The sequence below is a fragment of the Protopterus annectens genome, chromosome 8.part0 (genome assembly GCF_019279795.1).
Source record: "Protopterus annectens isolate FY-2018-M chromosome 8.part0, PAN1.0, whole genome shotgun sequence".
NCBI classification, from domain to species: Eukaryota; Metazoa; Chordata; order Ceratodontiformes; family Protopteridae; genus Protopterus; species Protopterus annectens.
In genome coordinates, this window is record NC_056741.1 from 762,496,219 (window position 1) to 762,522,703 (window position 26,485).

Genomic DNA, 26,485 nt, shown 5'->3' on the forward strand with positions numbered 1-26,485 from the left:
CACATAGAAGGATTTCCTGACCGTTGTGGCGATGTGGTTATCCAAGGTGAGACCACTGTCCACCTGTGTCCCTAAGTCTCTTATCAAACTTTCAGTGTTTAGTGTACTGCCACCTATATGGTAATTCACGGATACATGTTTTTTCCCAAAAGGTATAACTATACATTTCTTGGCATTGAGCTTGAGCCCATGGCTCTGGCACCAAGCATCTGTTTCTGTAAGGCCCTTTTGTAGAGTATCCACATCATTTGGGGATTCAATAATGGCTCCCAGTTTGCAGTCATCTGCAAACTTTGTTATCCAGAGTCCCTTAGTGTTGGCCTGTACTTCAGAGAAGTAGATGCCAAACAAGAGCGCTCCCAGGACTGAACCCTGAGGTATTCCACTTGTCTGGAGCTGGATTTGGAGTCGGCTACTTTTACAGTGTGGGTTCTATCAGTAAGCCAGTTAGCAACCCATTGGGTGACGTAGGGATTAATGCCCAGCTTAGTAAGTTTATCTATGATTCCAGAGTGGGGGATGGTGTCAAAGGCCTTGGCAAGGTCTAGATAGGCTGTGTGGACCACCTCACCCTTGTACATGGCTCTGGAGACTGATTCAAAGTCGTCAATCAAGTTCAGGAGACAAGATCAGCACTTCACGAACCCAAACTGGGTGAGGACCAGTGTTTGAAGGTTGCCAATGTCTTTGTTTATAAGTTCCATGATAATACGCTCCATGGCCTTGCAGATGAGGCTTGTCAGACTGATGGGATGGTAGTTTCCGGGATCCAAGGTGGACCCCCCCCCCTTGTGGAGTGGGATAACTGTAGCTGTGCGCCACTCAGTGGGCACGAAACCTGAGGTGAGGCTAGGATTAAACAAAGCACCAAACAAAAGATCACTTCCCCTTGGACAGATTTTTGTTTTTTTTGGTATTGGGTTTCCTGGCCTACTTCAGAATCCTAAGCATGTGCTCAGAAAACTAATCCCCTACCATCCAAAGTGTTAACTGAAATATGGATAAATGAGAGTGAAAAACAGACTTGTGATGACTGCCCCTGCCCAGAAGAGAGAGGGGAACACAGTGTTGTCTGGACCAAAAGGGAGTGACCAGCAAGATTCCTGTAGAGTCCATTTGATCATGTGCAGGACCCTTGAAAGATGAGGAGGAAAAGCATAGAGGAACATCCCCTTCCAGGAAAAAGACATGGCATCCACCTTTCAAGCAGAGGACGTGGGACTCTGGAGCAGAAGTGATTAAGTAGTCTCTTCAGAAGGGAGGCAAAAATATCCACTTGGGAAATACCCCACCACTGAACAATGTCCAGAAACACTTCCCTGCAAAGAATCCATACATGAGGTTGTACCCTGGACCTGCTCAGAGTGTCTGCCACAGGGTTTCATTCAGAAAGAATGGAAACCACTTGAAGAGAAACCTGCTGTTGGACAGCTAGATCCCAAGCCTGAAGGGCTAAGTTTGCAAAGACAATGCTGTGCGCCCCCCCACATTTGCTTATGTACCACATGACTATGGTGTTGTCTGTATAGACCTTTAGAGGGGCTGGAGGTCTGGAAAGCAAGAATAAGCTCCCACGTCTCTTATGTTGATGTGATCCAATTGCTGATGAGGGGGACCAGAGACTGCAAACAGTCAGACTACCAGAAGCAGCCTTACATCCCTGATCTAAATCATATGGAAACAGCTCTTCAGATAGAGTATGGGGCATAAAAGGGATGCCTGGTTCGAAGGATATGTGCTGAATCCACTAATGGAGCTCGAGTTTGAGACAGGGAAGTAAGGGAACTGGAAACTCAAGGGTGGTAATGCTGAAGCCACACCAACTGCAGGTTCCACTCAAATTTTGTCATATGAAGCTTGGCAAAAGGCAGTATGGGAATGACCGAAACAGTTCACTTCAGTCTCTTCAAAAATTCCCTGGCAGGACAAGACTAGAAGTAGGTTGCTAAAAAAAGAATGTTGAGAGCAGGCAGAGAAGCCAACATTGGAACAGTTTGAATCCTTTAACCCAGAAAACTGTGATCCTGAGAAGAGGACAGAACAGACTTCAGAAGACTGACAGTGAAACCCAGACTGTGCAGAAGGAATCTTGTAAAGTGCAGATCCTGCAGGAGCCTAGATAGAGAGGAAGCGTTTAGAAGCAGGTCATCCATATAGAGAAATATCTGCACACCTTGAAGCCTGCAGAAAGGTATGACTGGAGTCAGGCACTTGGTGAATACCCTTGAGGCTATGGAAAAACAAAGGGCAAAGCAGAGAATTACAAATGAGACTAACGTAAAATAAGGCTTAGGGGGTCCATTTGCAACAACTCAATACCTTTTCTGGATGTCGGAGACATGGGAGTCCCACTTAAAATGCTCCATCATGCAAGTCACTGTATCCCCCAAAGGTCAATTCCTCTAAAGGAGAGTCAGGACTTAAGGACTCATCCTCGTCAGAGCCATAATCCAAATGTTATGGCATTTTGAAGGAGCAAGCCAAAGAGTCATTATCTTAATCTAATTCCTGAGCATGACAGTTGACAGTTGGGCTACCTACATCTCTAAGGTGTAGGAGATAGAGGAGGAGCAAGAATGGAAACTCCTACACCCAGAGTAAAATCCTACCACTCCTTTTGAAGATTCTTGTAAGTGGGTGAAATATATTTAGTTTTCTGTCTCTTCTCAAGGGAGACGTTGTTCGGTAACCAACCTTGGAAGCTCGGAATGCTGCCTAGACAGTGTAACCAGAAACTTCCTCCCTAAGATTTGGGGAATCCCCCTAGGTCCTTCGGATATAATCAGCTGTGGTTCCCCCTCAATGTCCACTGTGGATGTCTGCACAGCCTCGGAGGATGTGCAAGTTAATTCCATCCCAGCCTCAAAGTGTCATGGCAGAGGATACCAAACATCAGCACCATGCATTCTTCAGGGTTATCAGTGACATTGAGAGAGATGTCTGGTGGAGGGTGGACAGCAGCAGTACCAGACCTAGACTTCTTGGCCTTTTTAAGTGGCGTCTGTACCTCGGCGTGAGAGGATTTGACCACAGTACCTTGGGTTAATAACTTGAGGCACTGGTTCTCCAGATAAATATAAAGTGAAGACAGATGGTTGCAAAGCGTTTCTGGAACAAATACCTGACAGAGTACCAAGTGTGGTCATGAGAAGAAACTAGACAAAACAATCTTGGTGATTATCTTTATAGGAAATCTGCCTCCCACACTGACATTTCCTTTCTTGGATGACATGAACTCAGAAAATGCAAGGTAAAGAAAAACAAAAAACTCCAATGGGGTACTTATCCACAAAAAGGATAGGCATAACCAGCGCAGCGAAGAGCATTTAGACTAAGAAGTTATGTACCTACCATAATGTTCCATGTTAGTTGTCTTCTTCCCGACTTCTTTCTTGCTGGATGGGTTCGGAGCCGATCCTCAGCTCTGACTCGGCCTACTACTAAAGTTCGAGAGCTATTTACTGGCTCAAGGCTTCCCCATGTCCCACAATGCTAGGCATCAGATAACCAGATCTCGTTTGGCAAAGCTAACACCATGGAAAAAATTTTTTTAAGGACACCTATCCAAACTACAAGGTTTACCTACAGTACTAAAAACAGAGGGGGACGTAACCTAGATAAAACTGAGCCAGAAGAAGGAGGCCTCAAAAGGGATTCTTCTCTGTCTATCCAGGCTAGGGGGATGGAGGGTGGGATGCAAGAAAGAAGGCGAAAAGACAACTAACATGGAACGTTATAGTAGGTACATAACTTCTTAATGTTAAGCTATCTTGCCTTCATTCTTGCTGGATGGGACAGCGTCCCTAGCACCTTAGCCCTGGGTGGCTCATCGGAACAGACTCTTGAGCACAGTGGAACCAAAATCAGCTTGACTCCTGGAGGCCATATCCAACTTATAATGTGAAATGAAAGTATGGGGAGTAGCCCATGTGGCTGCAGCACAAATAGATTCCATTGGTAGTCTTGCTTGAAAAGCTACCGATGTAGCTAACGCTCTTGGTGGAATGAGCTTTTGGTTTTGTAGGGAGTTCTTAATGTCTCAATTGATAAATCAAAGTGATAATAGAGGCCAACCACCTGGAAAAGGTTACTTTAGAAACTGGCAGGCCCTGCTTGCCCTCATCATAAGATAGGAAGAGTTGGTCCGATTTTCTTGTTTGTTTAGTCCTATCCAAATAAAAACGTAATTGCCTGTGAACGTCCCAATTGGTGTAACTTTTGTTCAGCTCTGTTTGAATAGTTAGGAAAAAAGACAGGTAGATCAATAGCCTGATTCAGGTTTGTCTCAGGAATTTTGGTCAGAAGAGAGGGATTAGTCCTGAGTGAAACTCTATCCTTGTGAAACACAAGATAAGGACAAATACAGAGGGCTTGAAGTTCCGACACTCTCCTAGCTGAGGTGATGGCTACCAAGACAGTCTTGCAGGAGAGTAATTTTAAGGAACAGGAGGCCGCAGGTTCAAAGGGAGGGAGAATCAAGGAAGTTAATATCAGGTTTAAATCCCACGGAGGTGGGGGATCTCTAACCGGGGGCCTAAGTAAAATAGTCCCTTTAAGAAAGGCCTTACAAAGTTTGAGACATGATGCTGATTTCTGACAGGCCAGTGTGGAAATTAGCGATAGCAGCCAATTGGACCCCAATGGTGGCAGACGAGGGATCCTGCTCAAAAAAGTTTTGCTAAAAAATCTAGAACGTGATGGATTGGGGCTGTAAAGAGGTCTATATTTCTAGCCTCTGCCCAGAAAGAGATACGTTTCCACTTACTAGCATAAGTCTTCCTGGTAGCAGATTTGTGTGAAGAAAGGATGATTTCACGCACTGGCTGAGAAATCTGTGGAAGCCTGGCTAAGGTTGGAAGTGGAGCAACCAAGCTGTGATTTTGAGAGAGTGAAGGGACTGGTGCAGCCCGCCCGACTGATGGACCAAGAGGTCTGGCACTGGGTCCAAATTCCAAGTCTGCTCCAGCAGGTGACGCTGCAGGAATGGGAACATTTGTTGAGGCCAGTATGGGGCAATAGGGATCATCCTGGATCCCAATGCGGTTGCTTTCTGAATTAGTTTGGGAATTAAGGGAAAGGGTGGGAATGCATACAGAAGACCCCGGGGCCAATTGTGAACTAGAGTGTCTCTGGGGGAGTGGCCGGGGAGGGGGAAGAGAGTGAAGAAATCGCACTTGCTGTTGAGAGGGGTTGCGAAAAGGTCGCAAGGTTGACCCCATCTGCGGAAAATTTTGTCCGCTACTAACTGATTGAGAGACCACTCGTGAGGCATGAGAATAGCTCTGCTTAGCCTGTCCGCTATGATGTTGGACTTCCCGGGGATGTGCGTTGCTATCAGAAACCACTGAGAGGAGATCGCCCACTGCCAGAGTACGAGTGCTTCTCGACATAAGGGATAGGACCTGGTTCCGCCCTGCTTGTTGATGTACCACACTAGACATATTGTCTGCGTGAATTGCAATAGTCCCGGTGGGTAGAGAGTCCTGAAGAGCTTGCAACGCTAAAAGTACCACTCTCATCTCCAAGACGTTTATGTGCAGGTGGTACTCTAGAGGTTGCCAAGTGCCCTTGACAGTCCTGCCCTGAAAATGCCCCCACCCGATCAGGGAGGCATCCGTGGTCACCGTGGCAACAGGAGGAGGAAGAACAAACAGTCTGCCCTGAAGTACTTGAGAGGAGACCATCCACCAAGAAAGGTAGTCCTTGCATAATTGGGTGATTATTTTGTGAGACATCGGAAGCTGTTGAAACGGCCATTGGGTAAAAAGCATCCATTGAAGAATCCGCATGTGAAAACGAGACAGGGGAAGTAATGTGATTGCTGCTGCCATGAGACCCAAAGTTTTCAGTACAAATCTGGCCTGAATTCTCTTGCACTGTAGTAAGGTCTGGACATGTCGGCGAATGTCTGATACTCTTTCAAAGGGAAGTTTTGCTGACAGCTCTTTTGTATTTAATCTTGTGCCTATAAAGGTTATAGATTGACAAGGCGACAATGCAGACTTTTCGAATTTTATAGAGATGCCTAGCTCAGAGCAAGTTTGGATGGTATAATCCCTGGCTCGTAGTAGCTGATGCCTGGTGGAAGCAGTCAGGAGCCAGTCGTCTAGATATGGAAACACCTGGAATCCTCACCGTCTCAGGTGAGCTGTAACCACTGCCATGCATTTGGTGAACACCCTGGGGGCTGTGGTGAGACCAAAGGGCAGGGCTCTGAATTGATAGTGACTGGCTCCCAGCCGGAAGTGGAGAAACCTTCTGGAGTGTCTGTCCATTTTGATATGGTAGTACACATCCTGAAGGTCTATGGAGCACATCCAATTGTCCTGACCCAAAAAGGGTAGAATGGACTGAAGAGTGACCATCCGGAACTTCATTCTTTGAACAGATTTGTTTAACCTGCTGAGATCCAAAATGGGTCTCCAGTCCCCTGTCTTTTTTGGTACCAAAAAGAACTTGGAGTAAATCCCGGATCCTTGCTGGTCTGCTGGGACTGGCTGGATGGCCCTTTTTCCTAGCAGTTTTGAAACTTCTAGTACTGCTTGTTCCCTTAGACCGGGTGGAACATCTGGAAGGGACCTGTATGCTTGTACAGGGGTGTGGACAAAGGGAATTTTGTAACCCTCGGATATGATAGACCGCACCCATTTTTCTTGTGTGAGGAGTTGCCAGGCTTCTGGGTACAGTGACAATCTTTCCCAGACTGCCTCCGAAGGTGGACAGTCGGGCAGCCTCTCAGGGGTGCTGAAAGGGTTAGTCAGAGAAAGATTCTCTGCTACCCTCTGCCCCTCGGACGGCATCTATTATTGTTCCCTCCTCTGCCCCTGGAGGGGAACTCGCCACGTGTGTGTCAGGCACGACCCCCTGGGGTTTCCGAAACCACATTTTTCCACTCTTCTGACCTTTAGGGTATGGTCTAGAGGGAGTAGAAAAACTGACTCCCATGGCAGAGAGAGTCTTGCCTTCCTGCTCACACCTGGTAAGGGTATCCTTCACCTGTGGTCCAAACAGAGCCGAACCATCGAAGGGGGTTATTGGTGAAGGACACCTTAAAGGGGTCAGTAAAGTTACATAACCGCATCCAGGCACGTCTTCTCAAAGCCTCGCCTGTACCTGCGGCCCTAGTCGCCCCATCGGCTGCATAAGAAATGAGCCGCATGGAGGAGTTGACTATAGAGTTAAGGGTCGCCAGCTGGGAGTTAATCTTATCCTGAGACCCCGCAGCTGATGGATCCTGAAGGGCATCACCTAGTTCCTTCAGAAGATCCCTTTGAAGGCGGGTGAAATGGCACAGATAATTCAGCGACCGCATGGAAAAAGTCACTGAAGAAAACATCCGCTTCCCGTACCTGTCCATTGTCCTAGATTCTTTATTAGGTGGATGGACAGGCACCGAAGGGTCAGCCAACTCCTTCTTAGTGGCTGCTGCCACCACCATGGCATCAACAGGGACACCTTTTGTCAGAAATTGTTTGTCGGATGGGGCTGTAATAAACTTAGTGGGCCTGCAGGGAGTTGGTTCCACTGTGTCTGGAGCTGTCCACACCTTTCGAGCCACCACTTCCATGAGCAGGTCGAAAGGTGGAGACACCCAGGAGGTGGAAGGACGAGAAACAAACGCATCCAGGTACACCGACTCATCCTCAGAAGGGTTAAGGGCAGTCCAGTTTCCCCTCTGCCTAAGGATCCCTAGGATGTCTGAAAAAGAGACATCTTCAGAGGGGGACCTTGGGGACCCTTCCAAATCAAGTCTGTATCAGACGTGACTGACTCGGGGGAGTCAACATGTTTCCTCTTACATTTTCTCTTCCAAGGGGGCTCCTCTGAATGATCAGGGGAGGCCTCGGAAGAGGAAGATACACCCAATGGGGCGACCTGGAGCGTCTGTTCTCCACGCTTGGGGTCAGGAGGGTGGACAGAGATCGATGCAGGCACCATGGGGGGAGGAGCCGAAGGGGCCGATCGTGAAGCCGACACAGGAGTCAGCACACTCATGACCTCGAAGGCACCCCTATCAGGCAGAGAAGAGGGTCCCCGCTCAGAAGTGACGTGAACCCCTCCCGGCACTGAGAGAGAAGGCTCCGAGGCCAATGTTGGGGCAGAGCTCACCTGCGCAGAGGCCCCGAGAGGGAGAACAGGGTCAGACAAGGGTCTGATGCCATTCGCCACCTCGGAGCCGACAAGGGAGTCTCGGCGCCCGGATCTCTACAAGGACGGAACCAATGAAGAGATCGGAGCCGAAAGGTGTGGTATCATCTCCGACGTTCCTACGATTCGAGCCCCGACAAGCACTGTCTCCGAACACAGTGGTAGAGTCAGAGGAGGAACTGCTGAAGACACAGGGATAGCCACAGTCTGTTGAGAAGGGCTGGTCAACATTTTGGCCAGGGCCTGCGATTTTAGGAGCCTACTGACCACCCTCTCCAAGTCATGATCGGATTAGCCTGGAGGACCAAGAGGAGTGGGACCTATGGCTTTGCTCCTTTTGAAGCAATGGAGACCTCGGAGCCAAACAAACAGATTCTATAGAAGGGGACCTTGAACGTTTTCAGCTCAGAGAAGGTTCTAACACTAAGGTCGGAGCCGACTGAGGTCTCGAGATGTCGGTTACAGCCGGAATCGATGAGGAGGCAGGAGCTCCACTCGGCAATGGCTCCGAACAGGGAGCCGATGGTTTGGTGGGCTTTAAGGATTTTCCCAATTGAGGCTTAGCCGGGGATCCTTCTGGCTTAAGTAAGCCTCTCAAAATTAGCTTGTTCCTACACTCCTGCCGGACCCTCGGGCTGAAGGCGTGGCAGACCGAGCAGGAGTCCTGCAGGTGTAGGGGATCCAAGCAATAAACACAAGATGTGTGACCGTCTGTCAGAGACATCTTCTGCCAGCACGAGTCACACTTCTTGAAACCTGAAACTTTGGTATCTTTAGACATATTGGTAATGGGATACCAAAGGGAAAAAAATAACTAGTGCTTAATCAAGGCACACACACACACGCACTAGATAAAACACTAATAATAACTATAGAACTATAACCACACAACTACCTTACTAATAAAAATATACAAATATACAAAAAAAAAAAATACAAGACTAACTAATTGTGGTTAAACAGGGCCTAACCGGGGGGGGGGGGGGGGCTCTAACAACAAAAACGAATTTTTGAGTGGGATAACAAGGGGTACACAATCTATTTAAAAGAACAGGGAAGGATTATCTAAAAATAAGACAATATAAAGGTAATAATACAAGAAAAGAATTTTACGACCTGGAGCCAGTAAAACCGCAACCTCGTAGCTGAAGCGGCAAATGAGATCTGAGTATGATACGCCTAGCACTGTGGGATATGGGGAGGCCTCAAGCCAGTAAATAGCTCTCGAGCTTTAGTAGTAGGCCAAGTCCCATCCAGCAAGAATGAAAGCGAGATAGACAACTTAGCATTAATGTTTGGTGTTCAGATTGGTGGTAAAAAAAGTTCTGAGAATGGAGCATCCATACTTCACCTTTATGCCCTACACTGACACAGGGAGCATACGTCTGACATGCAATGCTGGAAATAGATAAAAGCTTTAGTACACTGGACGGAGACAAGGCTATCACTGGCAGGAGATCCCACAGGCTATGAATACTGCAAAAGTGATATGGATGGACATCCAGCAATCCCCAAGTCTCATTTTCAACAAAACATTGCAGAGATGAGCACACCTTGATGTAGTCCATTTGATCACAGGCACCTCCGTAGGGTACATTTTACAGATGCTTGGTGGCTGCATAATACTCTAAATTGGGTATGTATTTGGGGTGTGTATGTGCGAGAGAGAGAGTGTGTGTGTGTGTGTGTGTGTGTGTGTGTGTGTGTGTGTGTGTGTGTGTGTGTGTGTGTGTGTGTGTGTGTACAAGGTTCACTGCTTTGCTAGTTAAGTTTTTCACTTTTATATAAGTACTTGAAGTTATTGCTGAGTTCTGCAGTGTGTGCTGGTAGATGAGGAATGAGTGGTTGAACATGTTTAGTGTACAGGTGTATGAGAACATTTGTGAAAGATGAGTACATTTGCTTGTTGGCTGTGCTTTGGGTGAGGGATCAAGTGCTAGCTGAGTGACTGGGAGGTTGTAGGATGTGTATACAGTTTTACCTTTATCTTGTACAACCTGCAAAGACAAAGAATAAAAGGGAAAATAAATAATGGTTATTTTTACTGTACTACCTTAAAGTTCATACTTTAAAAGCCTTGGTGGTGCAGCGGTAGCATTGTTGCCTCCTAGCAAGAGGTTCTCCCGTTCAATTCTCGGCTGGAGCGCCTTCTGTGTGGAGTCTGCATGTCCTTCCCCACGGTAGAGTGGTGTTCAAAAGACATGCGTGAATGGGCTTGCCTTCGTTGAAGGTTGGGAGTCGAGCTGGCACCTCGTCACCATAAAAATCTACCGCCAGTCATTAGTGGACCGGAGTTCCACTGTGGCGACCCCTAACCGGGAAAAGCCGAAAGAAGAACAACCTTAAAGTTCTTACTTTAAAAGGATAAAAAAAACTATAGATTAAAAAAAAGTACATAATTCTTTATTCCTTCATTTACAACAGATCTCACACTTCAGCACTCAAGTCTCAAGCTGCCCTCAAACATGCAAAATTCTAGGTGAGGGAAGCTAATACAGTGGATATAAAAAGTGTACACACCCCTGTCAAAATGCCAGGTTTTTGAGATATAAAAAAATTAGACCGCAATAAATCATTTCAAAACTTTTCCCACCTTTAATGGGACCTATAACCTGTAAAATTCAATTGAAAAACAAATCTGTTTAGGGAAAAAAAATAAAAAAACATACTATCAGCTGGGTTGCATAAGTGTGCACACCCTTAAACTAACACTTTGTTAAAGCACCTTTTGATTTAATTACAGCATTCAGTCTTCTTGGGTAGGAGTCTATCAGCATGGCACATCTTGACTTGGCAATATTTGCCCAGTCTTCCTTGCAAACGTGCTCCAAATCTGTCAGACTGCAAAGGTATCTCTTGTACACATCCCTCTTCAGGTCACCCCACAGATTTTCTACTGGATTTAGGTCTGGGCTCTGGCTGGGCCATTACAAAACTTTAATTTTCTTCTGGTGAAGCCATTCTTTTGTTGATATGGATGTATGTTTGGGGTCACTGTAGTACTGAAAGGTGAAATTCCTCTTCAACGTCAGCTTTCTAGCAGACGCCTGAAGGTTTTGGTCCAAAAGTGACTGGTATTTGGAACTGTTCATAATTCCTTCCACCTTGACTAAAGCCCCAATTCCAGCTAAAGAAAAGCAACCCCAAAGCATGATACTGCCACCACAATGCTTCACATCACCAAACGAACACCATCCCACGGTGAAGTGTTGTTTTTGCGCCAAACGTACCTTTTGGAATTGTGGCTAAAAAGTTTAATCTTTGTCTCATCAGACCATAACACATTTTCCCACATGCTTTTTGGGGACTTCATGTATTGTTTTGCAAATTTTAGCTGGGCCTGGATGTTTTTGTGTGTAACAAAAGGCTTCCATCTTGCAACTCTACCCAATAGGCCAGGCATAAAGAGAATACAGGAGATCATCATCACATGTAGTACACAACCAGTACTTGCCAGAAATTCCTGCTATGTCTCTTGGCAGCCTCCCTGACCAGTTTTCGTCTCGTCTTTTCATCAATTCTGGTGGGACGTCCAGTTCTTTGCAACATTACATTTGTCCCATATTTACTATACTTTTTGATGCCTGTCTTCACTGTGTTCCATGACATACCCAGTGCTGTGGAAATTTTTTTGTACCCTTCTCCTGACTGATACCTTTCAACAATGAGATCCCTTTGATGCTTTGTAAGCTCTCTGTGAACCATGGCGTTTGCTGCAGTAGGCAACTGAGTAAATGTCAAGAAAATTCTCCTAGGACAGCTGAACTTTATTTGGGGTTAATCAGTCTATTTAATTGATGGCAGGTGTCTACCCAAGAAAACTGAATGCTATAATTAAAGCAAAATGTGCTCAAACAAAGTATTAGCTTAAGGGTGTACAGAGTTATGCAACCAGCTTATTGTATTTTTTTTATTTTTTAAATCCCCCCCCCCTCCCCCAAGAGATTTATTTTTCAATTGAATTGCACAGGTTTTGGTCACATTAAAGGTGGGAAAAGTTTTGAAATCATTTACTGTGGTCTAATTTTTTTATATCACAAAAACCTGGCATTTTAACAGGAGTGTGCACACTTTTTATATCCACTGCTTATTACATTCCTAGCTGCATTGATTAGATTACTTTTTAGTTTGGAGACTGTGGTTCTCAGCTGAGTGGTAGCCTTCATGGTCGATTCCAAGACCTAATTTTATTTGAAACTCTGACTTCTAAAATACCTTTACAATGGACAGCGATAGCTCCTTCTGTAGACTCGCATATATTCAAAAACCTCTGTAGGATAGCATCACTAGGTGTACTTCCATCGACAAAGAAAAGGTCATGATGTTCAAAACCAGCATCCGTGAAACGTTTTGCATCATAAATTTTCTTGTTTAATCTTACAATTGAAGTTACATTGTGTTTTCGAAAATAGGGAAAGTATGCCTCTGGTGCATGAAGAGGATAACCTAAAAAAAAAAAAACAGAAAAAAATGCATAAATAAATGATGTTCCCTTTCCATTCACATCAGAACAATTTAGTACAAAAAAAATTATAAAAAATGTGTAGCATCCTTAAGTTCAGAAAATAAAAAAGATAAACAAGGCAAGAAATGGAATCGGGAATCATGGCTAAACACTGAGGAAATGGTGGTACAGCATGAAAGATAAAGTACGCAAAATTTAACAGTGCACTCACTGTCATCCGGGTATGTAGCTGGCTGCTAGTAAACTGGGGCAAGTCCTGCTCCCTCTGTTCCCAAATCCCAGCACCTGCCCCCCCACTCTAAGAACATCCCAGAACAGAAAGATGGGAAATTGAGGGAGTCCGCACCTCTCAACCTCTTATCACAAAAAAGTTGGAGAAAACTAAAAAAGAATGGTGGGACAAAGGCCTAAAAATAGGGACAATGTTTAATACTGTTCTTATAAACTTAGAAAGTTTATAAAGTGATAGGCTTTGCATTAGCATGCATTTTCTGAAGGATATGAAGTATGAAACTCAAACATCTGTCTATAGAGACTTCAATTCTTTAATTGAGATAGACAGGAAAATAGTGGAACAGGTTAACAGCTTCAAATATCTGCAAGGGGCGGCAGAGGAGAAGGAAAGTCTGAGCAAGGAGGTCAAAGCTAGAATCAATAGGGCTGCAGCCAAATGGCACAGTGACAGTAGCAATGTATGACAGAAAAATGCCAAAAAAGCTGAAAAGTAAGGTGTACAAACAGTGGTCTGACCAATTCTACGGTATGGTGCAGAAACCTGAACAGTAAAGGCAGAACAGTTGAGGAAGCTAGAGGTGATGGAGATGAAGTGCCTGAGATGGGTGGCAGGTTGTACACTGTAGGACACAAAAATGAGGACACAGGAGCAGAAGCCAAAACAGGTCCAATTGCAGAAAAGGTCAGAGAATAGATTATGGTGATAATGGCACATGTGCAGGAAGGCAGAAGACAGTCTGCTGGAGATGATTTGGAACAGACAAGAAAAAGGCAAGAGGAATGAAGGTTACCAATAAAGAGGTGGGTGGACTGTGTGAGAGAAGACCTGTGACAGTCAGGCATGGGTATCGAAGAAGGTAGGAGAGTGGCACTGGATAGTGAGATTTGGCAACAAGTTGACACGACACCCCAACCACATGTAGAAAATGGGAAAAAGGTTGACAATGATTTAGTGACTTCAACCCTCATTGACTTGGCAGAAAACTGCAAAGGTTTTGTAAAACAGACCAAAAACACAGGACACAAATCTGGATATGCTGCAAAAATCTGAGCAGTTGAGTTATGAAGGAGACATCCCCCTCTATTTTTTTAAACAAGAGACAGCTTTATTAAATTTATCACGTATGACATAGGCAATATATTTATATAAATGAAAACAAACCATATTGACAATTTCAGTTGCAAATATTACACATTACAAACCATGTTCACACAAGTGTAGTTACAAACATTATACGTCACTTATAATTTATCCAAAAAGTCAAACATTACATACCTCATTCAAATCCTGCCTTATTTTAAACCTCGTTCCTCCTCTGCATGTACTGTTCCCACAATTCCGATTCCTTCCTATGTAATTTGCTCCTACCCTTTTCTAAACATCCCAATTGTAGTTGTTTTATCTCTGTTACTATACTCGCTACTTCTTGTAAAGTTGGTTTAGACTTAGATTTCCATTTTCTAGTAATTGCTTTTTGGCAGGCACCATAATTAAAATCAGCAAGGGCTTACTATGTGTCCAGGCAATCCCGATTCTGTATCACAGCTCAAGAAATCATTTCAATAGTTACACCAGACTGCTTCCCATGCATCTCTGACGAAGCATTCTGCAGGGAATCTTTAAAGTCCGCCAACTTATAACACTCCTAGAAAATATGTTCAGAGTTACCTCTTTCTTCTCTATCACACCTTCAACATGTGCTGTCTACCTAAGGAAAAGTTCTTTGGAGTCTACCTGGGGTATAAAAATACCAATGTAAACACTTCCAAGCAACAATCCTAAATTTTCTAGACTTTGTTGCATTTTTGGGAAATGTACACATCCCCCATACTCTCTTTGTGAATTGCTTGTCCAGTCTCTCTTCCCAATACTTTCTAACCTCCTCTGATTGATTCTTATAATTATCATGCAACAGTTTATATGCTCTACTAATTATTCCTTTAACAGCAGCTTCGGTTCTAGAGTCCACTAAAAACACTACCAGAGCTGGTCTTTCATTTAGGACCCCCATTTCTTTCTCTTTGCTTATACTCTAATCAATCCTCGATAGGGAAGGCAATCTCTAACCTGCAGTCCAAATAAATTCTTGTCTTCTTCCCATTCTATTACCTTTCCCTCTCTAGTTATTTGCTCCCAATACCTTGGGCACCTTTTTCCAATTTTCTCCAATAAATCCCAGCCCTCTCTTGCCTATTTTCTGTATCCCTAATTGCAGTCATTCCTATAAGCAGAATCTACTTTCTCCATTCCCATGTTTGCTTACTTCTTAGAATACTTTCTAATTTATGAATACAATATTCTGTACAATCACTGTTACTCTCCTTAAAGGTCTGCATCCAAAATGCCAGTCTCCTTGGTTTTTGTTTTTTTAAGATCCCCCTATTTCATCATCATCCCTTTCCACTTTGAATTATAGATTTCTGCTTGTATTATATCTATAGGAGTGTTAAAAGTGTTTCTCTGAAATACCCATTCAAACCAGGTAATCCCAATCCGCCTTGTTCTACTGGAAGAATCATCTTATTCCACTTGATTCTTGTCTTTTCCTCCCAGATAAAATCCTTCAGTTCTTTAATTACTATCTACAACTTCTCCTCTGATGGATAAAAATATGCCTGGCCTGTGCATAAGGGACTAAAAACATGCTAACTGCTTGCATATTACTATCAATATCCATAAAACAGAGCTTCCACTTTCTCCATTTTTGTATTATCTTTCTGTTTAGTCTCTTGCCACATATCCTTAGCTGCCACACTGGAATAATTTTTAACCCATACTCCTACATACTTCATTTTATCTATCATGTCTCCAGAAATATGTATATTGCTAAACCAATTTGTGTGTGGGTATATAATTTACTGCTATTGCCTTTATTTTAGCTCCATTGATTTTGCATCCCAAAACGATTTGGAACCATCTCAATATGTTCCACAACACTATAATAATCTCTATCTCTGGTTTTGCCAGGTATAAAATGTCTGCAAATAGAGTCAGCTTTTCCTGACTACCATACCAATTATATCCTTAATTTTGAAGTCCATTATTTTCTTTGCCAATGTTCTAAAGATAATGCAAATAAAGGGGTGAGAGAGGACAACCTCTGCCTGGTTCCTCTGCTCAAGCAGAAGTTATCAGAGAGGGACCACCCGCTTTAATTTTAGTCTCCGATCCCTCATACAGCCTCCTAATCTAACTTATAATTTTATCAGGGAATGCAAATACTTCCATTGCCCTGCTCAAAGTCTCAGCTTACTCTATCAAATGCCTTTTCTGCATCAAGGCCCACCAACAGTGGTATTTTCTTACATTCTGCTTCCCTCTGGATCGTCAATGCTCTGTTAATGATGTCAAATGTGTGCCTCCCCCTCTACAAAACCACACTGATCCATATCTATCAATTTTGGCATCCCTTTTGCCATTCTTTTAGCCATTCCAAACACTTTATAATCATGGTTTAGTACTGCAACAGGCCTGTATGAAGCTGCATCTGATGGATCGTTACCTTGGGTATTACAGCTACCACCACTTTTTTCCCCAGGATTCCTTCTCTGAAAATACTGTTAAACAAAACCTTCCAGATCTTTATAATTTTCCCTCCTAGCTTCCAAACTTCCACAGGAATACCATCTATTCCTAGGGCCGTTACTGTCGATCGGTTATACATGACCATCTTTATCTCATCTCCTCCTATCCTGTTAGTAATTCAGCCTCATCTACCTCTAACCTTGGCATATTTAATTATTCCGTAAATGTTTCCATTCGTACCTCTTCTTGATTTCCATATTTATCTGCTTTATACAGACTTTCATAGAGTTTCTGAAATATTTCCAGTACTTCTACAGGATCCCTTGTCATAGACACCCTAAGCTTGGCGACAGCTCTTTCTACTTTGTTGCCAGAGTCATTATGATAAAAGCTTTTGTGCTCTAGAGTTATTATCAAGAAACAGTTGTTTAACACCAGTCTTTCTATTACATTAGCAGTATTTTCTTAGCAGTTCTCAGCTTGCTAATAAAACTGACTGTTGTAGCCTTGTGTCCTCCCCACACCCCACTGATGGTACAGTAATCCTAACTGTCCAATAGACAGTGTACATTTAATTCACATCCTTGTGACTAAATTAACCATCAAGCAGCTCTCACTGCTTTCTGCCTTAGTTTGTATCACTTGGAGGCATATCTGTTTATTTGCATCTCTATACATTCCCCTTCGTTGCTAATGTATCTCCCTACTCTAATCTGTGCACAAACTGGTTACTAATCAGCAAGTCAATGTGAAGACACACTCCCAACCTTAAACTTTGCTCTCTCTTCTCTCCCTCACTTTACAGGTAGTTTGAATTATTACTTACCCCCCTCTGAGGCCTTCACTGATTTCCACTGATTGCCTCTCTGGTTTCGTAGCATTCCACCTGGTTTACACCCCTTGTGCTATCTCCCTCCCCCAATACCAAGTATATATTGGAATCCTGCTGAGCATGGAGCCATCTTTAAATTTCTAGTCTCCCACCAGGACACAAGTGCTCTTCAGCAATTACATTCTGCTTGCCGGTAATCCATTAGACCTCAGGAATGTGTTTAATGTTCAGATTTGTAAAGTAATACTTATTACTTTTTTCTCTTGTTTTGGTTGGCTTTGCCCCGCTCCCCCTCACTAACGCTCGGGCTCTTTCCGCTCCCCTGCCCCCTATTCCCTCCTGCCCCCACTATCTCTATATTTATAGTAATCACAGCCACACCCACAGCTCATCCTCACATCACCTCCACCAATCACAGCTCCTCAAGTCATATCACATTATACCACACCAACTTGCTCCACACAAAATACTCCTAATCACTCTCATTCCCACTAGGCATTTTTTACATCACCCACACTACTTCCCCATTCACATATAGTGCAATCCTATAATTCCTATTCAGATCCCCCCCACCTAGAAACAACTTAAACTTTATAACCATGACTATCACACAACTAAGTCCTCTGTCTTCTCATAATTCTTTGCAACACAAGTTATCACTCTAGCAATATCCCTAAAACTTAGTAGCACACTACATTATGCACTCTCGTATAGACAGCACACATTATAATATCATCTGCCCACAGTTATTCAAGAACTACATAATGGACCAATTCAGAACTAAACACATATGCTCTCATTCCTACCCCAAAAAAACAATACTTTTTCACACTCCTCACCAAACTCCAACATCTGTATAACCATTTTAACTCCAGGCTCACCATAAGTGGGGATATCCACCCCAACCCCAGGCCCAAATCCATCCTGTCCAACACAAACCGCTCCAACACAAATGTCAGAACATAACACCCCCACTTTCTTCATCCCTAGGCAAATCAACAACAGTAGCAAACCAACCATCTTTTAATGCTAAATATTAATATTAGAAGTATCAAAAATAAAATACCTGAACTCCAGGCCACAACAGCACACTACTCCCCCAGACATGGTTGCTTTAACAGAAACCTGGCTAAATAAAACCATAGCTAACTCAGAAGTTCTCCCTACCGGCTACAATATCATTAGACAAGACAGATCACTTTGCAAAGGGGGTGGAACTGCCTTACTGTACAAGTCCAACTTAACTGTCAATCAATTACCAAACTCCTACCCCTCCCCCCAATAATTGGGACATATTTATCTCACAACTTCAACTTCACCCTAAAAAGGTCATCACCACAATTGTGATCTATATTCCACCTGGTAATACACCTGCTAGCCTTGAAGACTTCTTATCCTGGTGTTCTTCCACATACTCACAAGAAACCCTTATTCTGGGGGACTTCAACCTAGATTGGTTCACCTGTATATCAAAACCACCAAGTAATCTAATAAATCTCCATGGCTACCAGCAGCTAGCCCAAATTCCAACTAGATGTGATAAAAAATCTAAACGGGAATCCATCCTTGATTGGGTCCTAAATAACCCCACATTGTACCCTCACACAGGCAGTCTCCCAGACACCTTAAGTGACCACAACATAATGTATGTTATACGTAGAACAAGAAGCATATGTAAAACCACTAACTATACATCCACTAAAAACAAAAAATTCTCTCCTGATGTCCTCAACACTTTACTCTAACTGTGACTGGACCCCCATAAAAACCCTCCCACTTGACCAGGCTGTAGCATATTTCAACAAAATATTTCTACAACACCTAGACACTGTCGCTCCATTGCGCAAAATCAAGGTTAGAACCTCTATAAACCCCTGGCTCAGTAAAGAAACCAAACAAATCCTCAAATCCAGAGACACTGCCTGGCTTTACTTTCAAAAAAACAAAGAAACACAAAGCCTAAGTACCAAGAACTGAGCAACCGTGAAAAAAATTCATTAGGCTGGACAAAAAAGCCTACTACACAACATTACAAACTAAATACCAACACAATCCGCAAAAAATTTGGAAAAATGTAAACCAGCTACTAAAATCCACCCAAAAGGCTACCCCCAAACCAACCACCCCTGACACTAAAGTTCCCATCAAAACACAATTCAACTCCCACTTTGTGAACTCAATTCAATCCTTAGTATTACAGGACAGTTCCTTCCTCACTATCCCCCCCAACACAAACACTAATACAAACTTTACCCTCAAAACAGTTTCCACCACTTCAATCAAAAGCATGCTCTCCAAACTAAAAACCTCATCAACAGCAGCCAACCTACTCCCCAGCTATTTCTTGAAACTCACAGCAGATGCTATTGCTATCCCAGTCTCCACACTCAAACAGATCAATTGTTGAAAACTATTTGCCCAAACTCTGGAAAATATCCTGTTACACCAATACATAAAGGTAGGACATCCATTGAACTTAACTACAGACACATTGCTTTACTCCCCCCTGGCCAAAATCCTAGAAAAATGCATCCATACCCAGACGCTAAACTATCTCATAGACAGCAACATCCTGTCACCTACTCAGCATGGTTTCAGACCTGCCCATAGTACCACTACAGCCCTCCTCTGCTTCACAGACACAGTAAACCATCTCAAAAATGAAGGCCTACAAGTGTCAACTCTTTTTTTGGATATGTCCAAAGCATTTGACACAGTCTCACACCAAATCTTGCTAAACAAACTAAACCAATATCTCTCAAATTCCACTCTTACCTGGTTCCAAAGCTACTTAACTGACAGGTACCAAGCTGTGAAATGGGAAAATTCTCTCTCTCCTCAGCTGCCCATAACTATAGGAGTCCCACAGGGTTATATCTTAGGACCACTACTATAACCAGTCTTCACAAATGACCTCCATACCTCCACACAGCATGCATCTATAATTCAGTATGCAGATGACACTACCTTAATCTGTGCTGCACAAAACATTCCCACCCTCCTGCAAACAACTCAACAAGCATTCTCTGACGTTGAAAACTACCTTACCAAAGCCCAACTTATCCTCAATCCAAAGAAAACTCAGCTTATGATTATAACCAGTTCCAACAAAAACACTAACAGTCAATTCACTATCTACTCCACAAATGCTAATCCAATTCCTCCAGTGGGACAGGCTAAGTTATTGGGAATAATCATAGACTCCCACCTAAAATTTGATGGTCATCTCAACTTAACTATTAAAAAAGTACATGCCAAACTGGGGTCACTCTACCGTATCAAACCATTTCTTACCAACAACACAAGATCAGCCATTGCTCGCTCCCAACATCTATCCACCCTACTCTATGCATCTCCCATTCTGACTAATCTCAACAAAACTGAACTAAGCAAAATGGAAGCCTGCTATAACAGAATTGCCCGCTTTGCTGCAAATTGCTCATATAGAACTCATCACTGTGCTGCTTTGAGACAGCTCCACTGACTTGAACTGCCCAAACTCCTAACCTACAATCAGCTCTGCCTCCGTCATTCTATTACCTCCCCAATAAGTGTCCTGCCCTCAAAAACCTAGTACAACATCACTCAGCCAAAAGGCCTCTTAGATCATCAAGCAAACTACTACTAGAAGTCACCAACAGCTACAATAGCTTTGGAGATGCACTATATAGTAGTTCAGTGGCTAAAAAATGGAACTCTGTCCCTACTAGCATTCAAAACACATCATCCAAAGCCTCCTTTAAAGACCTCATCAGGCAACATCTCAAGCAAAGTTGGCAATGCCATGATTGCTCCCCAGGCTAGTGAAAGCGGATATCATATACATACTAAATCTAGAGCAGCTGATAATAGTTTTCAATCTTACTCTCAAACACTGGCTAATCTACAATGTATGCAGTGTACCTGTGTACTATAAGTATTCTACCTATGTTCCAAATTTCAACTATAGACCACAAATCTATTAATTACCTTTATTTTTAAAATTAATATTTTTTTGTTTGTTCTCTCCACTGTAACTGTTTATGTGCCGCATACCACTACAAAAACATGTCTCTTGCAATTTGTGTGTATACTGATCATGTCTAATTAACTAAATGTGTTTGTAATTTTTCTTTGTGGAGCTTTTCTCCCCGGGCCTCTGCTGAAAAAGGGCCTTTTCGGCTCAGACACCCCCGGTTAACAAATGTAAAATAAATAAATACAATAAATTTTTAAACTCATGCATATTATCAAGGTAATCACTTATCTAACATTCTGCAGTTGCGCTTCTTCTTGCTCTGTGGGATTCCCCTAATTTGCAATAGTTTAACACTTTTTAGCCCCTCTAAATAACTATTGTTACTTCTTAACCATATCTCCCTTTCTTTTATTTCCACCCTATTTTTAAACTGCACTTTAATTTTATCTCACGCCCTAGCTATATTTTCAAAATAACTTTCTATCTTTTCTAATAGCTCCTGAATAATTTCCACTACCCATTCCTTAAATTCATTTCATCAGATAGGTAGAAAAGAGCCAGTGTCTTATTTTTATTTCATTATCCTGTGTTTTTATTTTAGTTATTATTGGTGCATGATCTGAAATAGTTTTGAGGTGTGTATCAAGACCTTCAATTAAATGCACATTTTCCTGTGAAATATAAATTCTGTCTAGCCTAGCCCAGTTTTGTATCTTGGAGAATATGTACATTCACTTTGAGCTCCTAGTACTGAATTTGCATCTTCCATGACAAATATATTCATATATTTCTTAAAAAATCTTTATTCCTTTGTTATATTTTCCCATCCGGGCCCTCCAGACACCTCTCCCCTCTGTTGCAAATCAAATTCCAGTCCCCATCTACAGGTAATATTTCTTGCTGAAAGCTGATTATTTCTCCCAGAATTTTCTGAAGCTCCATTATAGTAGTTTTTGGTGGAATACAAATACATGCCAGTGTAATCCTCTTCCCTTGCCAGAAAACCCTTTAGTACTACAAATCTACCATTATCTTTTTTTATCCTGTTGTATGACTATTAAAGCTCCTCTTGCAATTAATGCAAGTACTCCTCTCTTCTTTTGCCCCAGGTATTCTGCTGAATAACCATCCTAAAAACCTTTCTTTATCAAATTCACATATTCAGTTATTTCCAAGTGTGCCTCCTGTACCATAGTTACTACTTGCACTCTACATTTTTAATAAAGTTTACTAAATTTTCTTTTTTTGTATTTATCTGTGAGACCACTGACATTTAAAGACATTATATAGACAGCATCATTTTCTTTAAGAGTAACAGCTTTTTTGTTAAATGTATAGTTCCAGCTTTGTGTTAAATGCATATACTGTTTGGCAAGTTAATCTTTTATACAGTTTTCTTGTCATTTGAACCTACGTCACATCTTACAAACATTTTTGTTTTACTGAAATCACTCAAACAAAAATACAAACACACCCCCAATACCTCCCTAAAACCTACTAACTTAACACACAAAAAGTACAGTTGTGTACCTGCCATAAATGTAGATGTTCAACTGCATTCACTGTTGCAGTCATTACCATTGGGTTATCCTGCTGGCAGGCTACCCGCAGTCAGCCTGAGTTCCAAAGTCTAGGTCCGGCGTCGGTTGCGGTCACCTCTTCCCTGACGTCAGTGCACCAGGGGTATAAAAGATGGAGCCGACGCCATCTTCTTCAGTTTTTTTTTGCCCCATATGTCAAGTGCCCCTAAAAAGGTAGGCTAAATAATGCTAATAAGCATGCATACACAAAAATCAACTTTTCCTTCATCTACAAGCAAATACACCACATAGGTTGTATAGGACAGAGAAGTACAGATAAGTTCCCGTAAGAAAAGGGGGATGGTGGGAGGGTAACTTGGACTGCAACAGTGAATACACTCAAACATCCACATTTATGGTAGGAACACAAATGTACTATGTTCATCGTGTTTCACTGTTGCAGTTATTACCATTGGGTTGAATCCCAAAGCTAAGGTTGGGAGGCTATTGCTAAATAGGATTAGGAGAAGCTATTAGGCCCTGCAAAACTGCAGTGGCAAAGCTTGCCCTGGATTTAGAGTACAGGGGTAAGTGACAGTGCTTTGTAAAAGTATGCACTGAACTCCAAGTTGCAGCCTCTAGGCTGTCTTTGGTTGGTACTCCTCTGAGGAAGGCTGCTGAAGTGGCTGCTGCTCTGGTTGAGTGTGGCCTAATGCCCTTAGGCACTGATTTGCCATGCTGTGAATAGCAGAAATGAATGCAGTGGCCTATCCACTTTGAAATAGTCTGTTTTGAGATAGGCTTTCCTTGCGATCCTGCGGCATATGCCACTAGAAGTTCAGTTTTTCTGAAAGCTTTGGTTCTGTCCAAGTAGAAGCGCAGCTGCCTGTGAATGCCCAAAGAATGCAGAAGTTTCTCACCCTTATTCTGTGGGTTTGGGAAAAAAGTAGGCAAATTAATAGTTTGGTTAAGGGCCACATTGGACACTACCTTAGGCATAAATGTAGGGTTTGTCCTTAGAGAAACCCTGACCGGATGAAAAATGATAAAGGGTTCCACAGCCATGAGTGCCTGTAACTCTGAGACTCATCTAGAGGAGGTAATTGCTAGAAGAGCTGTTTCCAGGATAAGAATTTTATATCAGCTGTAGAAGATGGCTCAAACGGAGGCAGTGTGAGTTTTTCCAAGACATAGTTGAGGTCCCATGCAGGTATTGGTGCTCTCTTTGGAGGTCTTATGTTTTTGGCCCCTCTGAGGAACTGCCTCAGTAATGGATGAGAAAAAATAGGTGGTTCTGTATTGTAATGAGCTGAGATAGCAGAGATATGAATTTTAATTGATGAAAAAGAAAGGCCTTTATCCAGCATCTCAGTTAAATATTGCAAAATCTGAGGAATATTTGGAGCAGTTGTGTCAATACCTTGTGTCTGGTTCCAAGCACAGAATCTCTTTCATTTTTCTGCATAAGATTTTCTGGTGCTAGGCCTCCTGGCCTCCAAAATAACATCCATCACTGCTTTAGAGAGAGGTGTGTCTTGAATGGCTACATTATACACCATGCCGCCAGGTTTAAGGTCCTGAGTTGGCTGTGCAGTATCATACTGTCCTGTTGGGTCAATAAGTGTGGAGTTTGAGGTAATGTCCAAGCTGGGCATTGAGACAAGCTCTTTAAGATTGGGTACCAGTGCTGGCGGGGCCAGTCTGGGGCAATCAGTATCATTTTTGGCTTCTCTTGTCTGACTGAGTACCACCTTGGGGAGGAGAGGGAGAGGAGGAAAAGCATATACTGTTAGGTTTTTCCAGCTGAAGGACAGAGCAATGATTGCTTGTGATAAAATCCTTGTGCAGAATCTCTGTAATTGGTAATTGTGAGGAGAGGCAAATAGGTCTATGTCCGGGCATCCCCATTTCCTTGTTATCATGCTGAATACTTGTGGGTCCAACTTCCACTCGTGGGGATCCATTAGGTTTCTGCTTAGTTCGTCTGCCTGAGTATTTATCCTTCCTGGCAGGAATTGTGCTTGTAGATGTACTTGGTAGGTCAGTGCTGTTTCCAACAATAAATGGCTAGTCTGCAGAGGGGGTAAGAATGTGTGCCCCCCTGCTTATGTAACACATGACTGTAGTATTGTCCATCTATAAGTAGTTGTCCTGGATGAATTATGTCTTTGAAGGCTGTCAGAGCATTCTGAACAGCTAGCATCTCTTTTTGATTGATATGTAGATGCATTTGACTTGTGGACCATGCGGCCTGAAAACATCTTCCTGCCATATGCACCCCCCAGGCATAATCTGATACATCTGTTGTCAGTGTCTGCCTGGCTACAGGCTTTTGCCCACCATTGGAACTCCTGTTACAGGCAGGGAATGATGGTAATTGTTGTTTCCAGGCTGTGGCAATGTCGAGTCCAACCACTTTTTAGATACCATTGAAGTTTCCTCATATGCAGTCTTGCATATGGAATTAGTACTATGCAGGATGCCATGAAGCCCAAAGCCTGCAGAATTTTTATTGCAGATAACTGGGTCTTTGTTGCCAACATTGTGGAATAAGTAGTCAGTTGTCTATGCTTGTCTGGTGTGAGATGAGCCATCTGGTCAGCTGTATTTAAGCTTGCACCCAGGAATGTTATCTCTTGAGAGGGTACAAGTTTTGATTTCTTTTCGTTTACTGTGTACCCTAGAGCTGTTAGTAATCTTTTTACAAACGCCAGATGTTGTAGTAAAATGTCCTTGTTCTCTGCTTGAATAAGGCAGTCATCCAAGTAAGGAGAGATTTGTATTCCTCTTTGTCTGCAATATGCAATTACTGGTGCCAGGCATTTTGTGAAGACCCTGGGCGCAGTAGATAAGCCAAAGGGCAGTGCAGAGAATTGGCAGTGCGTTGAGCCTGCTATAAATCTGAGGTATCTTTCTGCATGATAGTCTGATTGGAACATGCAGGTATGCCTCTTTTAGGTCTAAAGTCACAAGCCAAGCGTTCTTGCCCAGCATGGGCAGAAGCTGCTCCAGAGTTAACATTGTGAAATATCCAGGAATGTGTTGAGGATGGACAGGTCCGGTATTGGTCTCCAGGCTTTGTCCTTTCTGGGTACCAAGAATAGCCTTGAGTAAAATCCTTGTCCCTGCTCTTGTTGTGGTACTTGCTGAATGGCTCATGTTCATGAAAGATAAAACTTGTTTTTGAGCCTCTGCCCATTGATTGTGTGGCAGGTCTGGCATTCCGTGTGGTCTTGGCAGGGTGTGAAAGTGAAACCTGTAACCTTTAGACCATGTACCAATTTTATGAAAAAAGTGCTAGTTTTCCCCCCAAAGGAGCTGCCAGAAGATAAGTGCTTGTTGCTGGCAGGGGGTAGTCATTGACACCATTTCCTGTATGGCTGTGATTTTTCCTCTCCACCTTTGGAGGTAGAAGCACCCCATTGTTTAGGCCTGTATGAGCCTTGGGGCTGTGATCTGCCTCTGGGGCATGTGTATCTGCCTCTTTGCGACCTGTCTGACACTGGAAAGGACCAATTCTTTGTAGGCCAGTTTCTGCTAAATCTAGGAGGCTGCACCTGTAAGAAATCCTTCACTGTTTGCATATATTTAGCTTTGTCCTCCATTTTCTTCAACACCTCTTCTGCTTTAACACCAAAGTATCATGCTGTAAAGGAGCATCTAATAGTTTTGCTTAACATGATCGGGCAGATTCTGTTCTTTTAACCAAGCATGCCTCCTAATAACAGAACCTGTAACTGCTGCCCTGCAGGAGGCCTCTAGAGAATCAAAGCGACAGTATGCTTTCCTACTTGTTTCAGCT

The 26,485-nt window shown here is 43.0% G+C and overlaps 1 protein-coding gene across 1 annotated transcript in view; it reads right to left on the minus strand.

Annotated features, from left to right (window-relative positions):
• CDC14A (cell division cycle 14A) overlaps positions 1 to 26,485 on the minus strand; it is a 1,552,589-nt gene that overhangs the window by 547,631 nt on the left and 978,473 nt on the right. Inside the window, exon 12 of the mRNA XM_044080231.1 lies at positions 12,364 to 12,594. Within this exon, the coding sequence (XP_043936166.1) occupies positions 12,364 to 12,594 (231 nt within the window). The remainder of the gene's footprint in view (positions 1 to 12,363; positions 12,595 to 26,485) is intronic.